This window comes from Bactrocera latifrons, unplaced genomic scaffold, assembly GCF_001853355.1.
Source record: "Bactrocera latifrons isolate USDA-ARS-PBARC rearing strain unplaced genomic scaffold, ASM185335v1 scaffold_199, whole genome shotgun sequence".
Classification (NCBI taxonomy): domain Eukaryota; kingdom Metazoa; phylum Arthropoda; class Insecta; order Diptera; family Tephritidae; genus Bactrocera; species Bactrocera latifrons.
The window spans coordinates 153975-162834 of NW_017535507.1; the positions used below are offsets into that span (position 1 = coordinate 153975).

The 8860-nt window shown below is 40.6% G+C and overlaps 2 protein-coding genes across 2 annotated transcripts in view; one reads left to right on the plus strand and one right to left on the minus strand.

Moving 5' to 3' along the window:
• The first annotated feature begins 2487 nt into the window (after positions 1–2487).
• LOC108967762 lies at positions 2488–3450 on the plus strand. Its single transcript, XM_018931374.1, has 2 exons — positions 2488–2722; positions 2793–3450. The coding sequence occupies exons 1-2, from the start codon at positions 2617–2619 to the stop codon at positions 3293–3295; spliced, it is 609 nt and encodes a 202-aa protein (XP_018786919.1). The 5' UTR covers positions 2488–2616; the 3' UTR covers positions 3296–3450.
• A 647-nt stretch (positions 3451–4097) lies between these two features.
• Positions 4098–8860, minus strand: part of LOC108967766 (putative U5 small nuclear ribonucleoprotein 200 kDa helicase) — a gene marked incomplete at its 5' end in the record, with an annotated part of 8256 nt that continues 3493 nt past the window's right edge. Inside the window, 5 exon segments of the mRNA XM_018931386.1 lie at positions 4098–4455; positions 4519–4761; positions 4826–5108; positions 5465–5639; positions 5707–8770. Coding sequence (XP_018786931.1) covers positions 4213–4455; positions 4519–4761; positions 4826–5108; positions 5465–5639; positions 5707–8770 — 4008 coding nt within the window.

The following is an 8860-nucleotide window of genomic DNA, read 5'->3' on the forward strand; positions in this document are numbered from 1 at the left end:
TTTTAATTTACATATATTTTCGCGATAAAACTTTTTTAATTAAGATATTTGCTTTTACAAAAAAAAACGAAATACAAATGCCCATACAACTATTTTTTAATTCATTATTTGCAACCCTGGTTAAAAGTGAAAATAACATAAAACAACCAACTTCAACATATGTTTGTAGTCTTATTTAAGCGATCTCAGCCAAGAAATGAATTTTGTGTTAATAAATAATATTAATAATGAATTAACAGCTAACAAATATGCATACATATATCAACACATATACACAATACATAGATCAATATATTGAAGCAGGTTAATTTATATAAAGAGTATTTTACATAGTTTTTGCTCATATAAATATACATACACAATACATATACATTAGCATTAGTATTAGCAGTACCAATGGTTACAGATTTTCCTTGCAAATTTATGTAAATTTTGTGTACTCTTGGTACTCTAGTAAATATGTAATRTGATAATTTCACATTGCACTTTGTTCAGCCAATCAATAAATACGTTTACGTCGATTAGTGTTATATACATACATACATATGTGTATGGACACGCTCTCTCATACATATGTACATATATACATGTAATTGTTATATCAATTAAAACAACAAAACTATGTGTAATATCGACAGCAACCAAACAAAATTTGAATTCTGTGACTTTGTTATATGTATTTATGTATATAGATGTTTATATACRTACATTCAGCAAAGTCGCACTGTTTTGCTCTTATTACAAATAAATACATTTTTGAATTAAGTCCAAATAAAGCTATACATGAATATCAAACAGGGTGTATGAAAATAAGTCTATTTTATTTTAATACCCTGAACTGGGTATATTAAGCGTACAACTATATGCGAACTAGTCTCACAGTTGAGATATCGCTGTRATACGCCCGATTTGCATACGCYCTTTTCTACCCAAGAAKTTACTCATTTGTCGAAATCGTCGATATCGGATCACTATAGCATATAGCTGCTATACAAACTGAAGGATCAAAATCCAGTCCTTGTATGGAAAACTTTTTTATTTAACAAGATATCTTTACAAAATTTGGCATATATTAATGTCCAAGGTAACTCCACAAACTCCGCAGAAATTGTTCAAATCGGATMACTATAGGACATAGCTGTCATACAAACTGGCCGCTCAAAATCCAGTTCTGTGGTATCTTTTCCATTTGTGAAGCGAAGTTAATGGKTTTTCTTGTTTATATGATAAATTTGCAACCTTTTGTAACTATTTTGAATTTAACGGCTTAAATTTRTTTTATATCCTCACTTCTGTTTCCGTTCTCTTTGCTTGTGCTCTTATCATTTCAATCCATGTYTGTGCTCTTTTGGCTCTCACATTTCGCGCCTCCCTCTCTATCATATGTTTACTTAATTTTYAAGAATTGACAGCTTGTATGTGTGTATATAATTAAGATGCTGCGCTATTTGATCATTTAGCGCTGTCTTCAAAGGAAACCCAGAAACTAGTTTCCTCCCTAAATGAATTACGAAAACTTGTTTGCTGAACGCTGAGTCGCTCTTTGCCTATAAAAATATACACATATACTATACATATGTACATATTTTTTAACTACATATGTACATATGTACATATATCTATGTGGCTTTCTGGTTTGGGCTATTAATGATCGATGTTATATTTCGGCTATTGCCTGCTTATTTGCTCGAGTTTGCATTTTGGTCTTCCCCCAGCTGTCGGAAGAGTTAATAGTTCAATAATAAATTGTCCACGCAGTACATTGATGTATGTACATATGTTYCTATGTCGTAAGCACGAGTACAATTGTATTTTAAGCGCGACATATATGTATGTACATGCCATACAAACCGAACGTTCAAAATTAAGTTTTTGTATGGAAAACTTTTTTATTTGACGAGATATCTTCACGAAATTTGGTATAGATTATTTTTCAAGGCTTACATACATTATTCGAAAAAATTATTCAGATCGGACCACTATAGCATATAGCTGGCATATAAACTGCACGTTCAAAATGAAGTWCTCGTAACTTTTTTATTTTACGAGATATATTCACGAAATTTTGTATGTATTATTGTCCAAACCAACGCTATAATAGCTGAAGAACTTTTTCCGATCGGACTTCTATAGCATATAGCTGTCATACAAACCGAACGTTCAAATTTAAAAAAAAAAAATTTTATATCCTTTATTTTAAGAAATATACACCTGTGAAGGATATTTCAGGATAACGAGGCAACGAAAGTTAACTTTTCTTCTTTTTTCCAGACGTTACTTTTGCATTAGAGCATATTTTTAGGCTTATTCATTTATAAATTTCAAAAACACAATGGATAATTCCAATATTAGTTTCCGCATCTGGTACGTTTTRACATCGCACGCTTTCTAGCCCACTGTTGCGCTCATTTCTACCTTTGCTTAGCTGCTCAGCGCTTACCTTTAGCGGCAAATTGAAAAGTCGAGAGTTATCTTCGGCTCAGTCAGTGACTCAGGCAATAGTCTGCGTTTGAGCAGCGTTTAGTGAAGATCGATTTGTGAGACGTTGTATGTGCGAAGTGCTAGTGAACGGAGTGTGCAATTCAAACCAAAAACATATACATAAAATATTGAGCTATGCGTTTCCTAACTTTTTCGGCTGTCTTAGTACTCTGCGCAGCATGCGTYAATGCGGCTACTTTAAATGTTGTCAGCGAGGATAATACACCCAGTGCGCCATTACGTGAGTAGCAAGCAACGAGCTACACAATTCCAATATTAATTCAATTATTTTACTACCTTCTCTGCCATAGCGATCAATGGCGCTGCTGTCGACGAAGTCTTAGTGGAGTCTTCTCTCTATATCAAGCCAAAGACGAATTTGCGGCCACAAGTGCGACGTGTGCGCAGCATACCCTTCGCTATGCCGTTGAGCASCGCATCATTGCTGGAACATGTGCGTGTGAAGCGTATGCCACAATCGGGGCAATCACAGGCGACTGCTGCATCTGATTCGAATAGTTTTAATTTTGGACCGTTTGGCGCTAACTCAGCGGCCGCCAATGCTGGTTCCCAAGCCTTCAACGCTTTTGGTCCGAATGGCAAGTTCGGTGCCTCCTCAGCGGGCACATTGACACAAGCTTCGCAGTTTGGTCCTTTTGGACCGCAAAACTCTGCCGGCGCTTCAATGAGCCAAGTTTATAGGCTGCCAAATGGACAGGTGATTAACTTTGCTAGCACAAATAGCTTTGCTAATGGCCCCAACGGAAATAAGGCCAACAGCCGCGGGTCATCGGTGTCTGTCAGTCAACTTTAGAGCTCTAAATTTTGGAAAACTGCAAATAATGCTCTATGCTTAAAATAWTTTGTGCAATTATGTTAATATTTCTGAATTTCTGCGAAGATTTAAACTAGAGCTTACAGRTTTTTAAATTTCTATTGAAATATAATGACTTTTCTTACTAAAAAAGAWTTATTAGTATTTTTTTATACCCTGAACTGCGTATATTAAGTTTGCCATGAAGTTTGTAATACCGAGGAGGAAAGGTCGGAGACCCTTTAAAAATATATGCATGTATATATAAATGATCACTGAGACAAACTGAATCGATTTTGCCATTTCCGTTCGTCTGTTTGTAGAAACGAACTAGTCACTTAGCTTTTGAGATATCGATCTGAAAAATTTGCGCATGTCATTTYCTACCCAAGAAGCTGCTCATTTGTCGGAATCGCCGATATCGGACCACTATAGCGTATTGCTGTCATACAAACTGAACAATCGAAATCCAATCTTTGTATGAAAAAGTTTTTAATTTGTCGAGTTACGTTCACGAAATTTGGCTCGAGGTATTGTTTAAAGCAACTCTACAATCTCCGCAGAAATTGTCCGGATCGGACTACTATAGYATATAGCTGCCATACAAACTAACCGTTTCAAAACAAGTTTTTGTATGAAATCTTAACTATTTGTGAAGTGTATTAAATATTTTTTCTTATTTTTCATTCTATTACTTCGATCTACWTATTTACGCTGTCGTCATTCGTTAAAAAAACAGGAATTTCAAATTACGTAGCCGCAGCGCTATGCTTACAAATAAAAAAAATAAATACTGAAGATATTGGTTTATTTGTCTTTCTTTATTACCAACACGCGCACACTTCAAAATGTAAATTTATGCAGAAATCTACGAAAAACATGGAACTAAGACTAATTGCAGACCGATTATTAATCGTTTATTCCGATTCGCTTTCACTTTCCGACTGAAAATCGCCAACCTCAATGGAGAACTTGTACTCCTGATCGCAGCCCAAATATGAATCGCTCATATAGTACAGCGTGTACTCGTGTCGGCCGGGGCTGGGCGCCACAAAATCTAACTTTATTTTTGCCTTTTGCTGCAGCGTCAGACGTTTAATGGACAGCAATGAGTTGGTTTTTGGATCACCAATGACCACCCACCAGCCTTCCTCGCGTTTCTGTGAGAGAAATAAGTTAAGAAATCAATGAAATTGAAAGGAAAAAACACAATCTTGAAATACCTGTGGAAAGAATGGTGCAATAACTGGCCCAGTAACTTCGTCTTCACGCTCCAGTTGCACAATCACATTCACCGTGGAGCCGGAATTGATGCGATCTTTATCCACCACTTCGAAGTTCATTTCGATGTTTGGATAACGGTTACAGAAACGTGCCACGTCGGCCATTTGTGCGTCAGTCAATTGCAGCAGTCGCGTGCGGTCATCATCCTCCAACTCCATAATGTCAAAAACAGTTTCGATTTTCTGCAAAATACATACATACATAAAATAAATTAGTTAAGTAAAATTTCGTATTCGGCAATTGTACCTTTTCTGTGCAACGCTTGATGATGTCGGCCGTAAAGTGCGGCAACTGTTTCAAATACGAGTCCTTGCTCCACATGGCTTGCGTCACCATTTGCGCCAACTCCATGGCAGCCACAGCCGGCGAGAGCCAACCATTTGAACTGAGCACRTCCACACAGGCCTGTATGAGGCGTATAGCTTTGCTCAAAATTAGTTCTGTGTCACCCYGTAGTTCGGGGCCCAACTGTAGGCGTGATAAATGCGCTTGCAACAACAAATTGGTTTTAATATGCGGATCATTGAATCTGTATAAGAAAAGAAGAGTTCATTAGTTAAGTTGTTCTAGAGGGTATCTAGYCCCTGCTCCAACGTTAKACCCAGGAAACCTGYTGTTTCAAAGGGGTTGTACCAAAAGGAGAAGGGTGTCAGACRTGTGTTATAAGTAGGGCATGCAAAGAGRTGGTTAGGGGCAACTCATTGTGCAATGGACTTATGTTTGATGGTATTCTAGATTTAGGTGGTGAGTGAATATTGGGAGTAGCAAAAATTCAATTGTCTTCAATAATGGAGAAAGTAGAGTTATCGGACGACGAGACTCCCCTAGCTTSTTGGGTTTCCCAGGTATCAGTAGGGGGACCACTACTGAACTGGAGCTACTTACTTTGGTGCCGAATCGTTTGGACCAGTCAATTTGTTTGGCAAGCGTTGAGAGAGTGTGCGCAGGATATTTTCTTCGTGATGGCGCACCACAATGTCCTCATACTCTGCTGCCGATGAGATGATCTCGAGCAAACCTCTAACTTTAGTTTTGCTATTCAATGACAAACTGAAGAGTTCTACAATAGAAAAAGAAGAAAAATGTGAAAAAACAAAATTTCTAAAAAAAATATTTCACACGCCTACCGATTGTTGTGTAGTTAATGTAGTAATAAGCGGCGATCATGCCCAAATTCAACGGTAGCGTGTCCATATCGTCCTCAATACTAATACACTTAGATTGCTCTAGGTCGGAGAGTGTATTTTCGACCAACTCGGACAAGTGATCAGAGAGATGACGATGTGTAACCCCCTGTAAGTTGTAATAGTTGGGATTTTGTGTGAGACGCCTGTATAAGAACGTCCAAGTGAGATAATCGACCGCATCCTGTTTGTTCTCGATGGTTTTYGTGACCACCTCCACGTTGAAGTGATCGTGTAGACGGTGGTCCAAGTGACTCTCGATCGGTAACGGTTCATTGATGAATTTCTTGAAGAAATCCTTCTTGGATGATTGACACATCAGTACACACTTAGCRTCCGCGTCTTCAATGGGACGATTAGCACGTCCAATCATTTGCAGCACATCAGTTATGGGGTAGTCTTCATAGGAATGATTCTTGCCATTGTAGAATTGTGTGTCCATAATTATGACCAAATGCGCCGAAATGCTCATGCCCCAGCAGAGATCGCGTGCCACAACTGCCACCTGCACAGCGCCGGAGTCGAAGAGCTGCTCAACCAGGCGATGATCGGAGGCCGTAAGACCCTCATGTATGTACGCAACGCCCTGCGATAGTGTCTCTTTCAACGTTTTATCGGACATACGATCGAGGAACGGTTTGATGTCCTCTTCTTCGGCATGGAAGAAACGATTCGGCTGCATATCCGAAGCGCTGTACGTAAGTATATCAATTGCCGTGAGACGCGCTTGCTTGCGCGATGAAACAAATACGATAACCGGCTTGTGTGGACTGTATTTGATGATCGCGTTGTATACGGGCTTCGACATGGAAGCAATGCGCGTTGCGTTGTGTGTAATGCTGTAGCCTTGAATGTGCAACTCTAATGGTATGGGACGCACACTCGGGTGGAAATTAAATGTRGCGTTGGCGTTGCAGCCGAGCCATTGTGCGACATCACGCGCATCGGCTAACGAGGAGGAGAGCGCGACGATGCGAATCTGTTTCTCAATTTGAGACGAAATGTAGCGCATGCGCGAACACACGACTTCCAAAACGGGACCGTCTTCGCCACCAACCAATTGCAATTCATCGACTATAAAGAGATTGACYGCCTGCACGTTTTTGCGCTGCTTCCAACGGCGCGACAACACATCCCACTTGTCGGCGGTGGTAACAATAATCTGACCTTTGGCTAGCAGTTTCAAATCGGTACCAGTTTCACCGGTCAACTTGACTACTTTGAGTGAGAGACCGCCGAACTTAGCATGCCAATCGGCAAATACAAGATCGGCCAGAGCTTCCTTCGACACCAAGTAGACGCAACGACCTTCGGCTTGCTGTGAAAACAAACGCATTATGGCGAATTCGGCTATGGTCATTTTACCGGATCCCGTGGGTGCGCCCACGAATACATTGTCGTCACTATTATAGACGGCGTTGAAAACCTGCGTTTGTATGGGATTGAATTGTGGGAAACGTTCGGCATAGAATTCCTCAAATTTCGGTTTKCGTAGCGCGGAAATGGGCAACGGTTGCAAATCAAGCAGCTCTGTTGGTGGCATATTTTTCTCGGGCAATATTAAATGTCTAAAAGAGACCGGCAATTGTGTTTCCGAACCGATCCAACGATCTGAGACTATACGCAAGAAATATTGCGGTGGCAACGGTTCGAAGACTGGCACAAAGAACTTGATTTGATGCTCATCTAAAGCATATTTCTCCTTCAGCAGAAAGAATTCATGATGCAAAATTACTTCGGAGTCAACATCCTCAATAAGTATCCAAAAGCCTTCGGATAAACCATGCACCTTCTCATCCCATTGGAAATCGGGTGTGATCGTGAGCTCGACGCGCAGCGTGGCACGCGTTATAGGCTGTATGTGTGTGGATAGCTCCAACTTTGGAAATTGGTGGACAAATTTATGTATGGTCTTGCCCAGCTTTGGCACGCGTATCAACTCGCCAATCTCATTGGGCTCCAGATCGTACAGACGTTCCCATGGGAAGTTCTTCTTCTCCAATTTCTTAGCTATCTCATCCGGCATCTTCTTGAATTGTCGCAGTGGCGTCATAGACTGCCACATACGGCGATCAATCATCTTACAGAGCGTCAACGTCTTGTCRGCCAACTGCGCCCAGCCGCGATAGAGTACAATTTCGAAGATGGCGCGCATTAAACGYGACGCCGACTGCGTTATGAATACCATATCGGACATTAAAGCGAATCCTTCCAGTTTTAATTGCGATATATATGCTTGCAACAACACATTCACTTTGGCGCTATGCTCCTCCATGGACTCTTTTATCGGTATGGGTACACGTTCCATAAGTTTTTGCAATTCCAGCTTCTCCTCTTCGCGYACAGCAATGTGTTTGAACTCCGAAGAGAGTGAAAAGACGCGGAATAACTCGATCTCACTGAGCGTTTGCTTCAACAATTGATTATATGTCATCATAGTTTCGTGCGTGCAATAGTAATGCGACGCTATGCGACCCAACTCGGTCACTTGGAATTGGCCGCTCTTGCGATCGTACTTCACGAGACCGCTGCGATCTAAATGTAAAGCGGCGGTGTGTATAAGATCCGCACGATGCTGCTCCAGCAACGAATCATCGCGTATGGCATCGTGTGAGATGCCATACAGCGTGGGATTACGCAGCATGCGTATATAGAGATAGGTATAGCCCAGCCAATGTACGGCRTCTTTCAGATTTTGCACTGTGCCCAGCACGATTTCAGCATTCAGCATGTCTGGCATTTTGGAAATGAATTGTGACTCKATGGGCAGTTGCTGATTCAACAACGAAAGGTAGAATTGCAATTCGCTGTGATTTGTGATGAGTATACCCTCGCCTTTGGTATCGTATTGTGGGCGACCGGCACGACCCAACATCTGGAGTACGTCCAGTGCGCTCAATTCTACCCAACGACCCTTTTCCGGATTGTAAACTTGTGTGCCCTTGATGATAACGGTGTGTGCCGGTAAATTGACACCCCAGGCAAGAGTAGCTGTGGACACCAAAACCTATTGAAGGGTGCAAAGAGAGAAGGAGACAAAAAAGAGAGGAAACATTAATAAAAAAAATTAATTAAAAAAAAATTTAACAAAAAATTT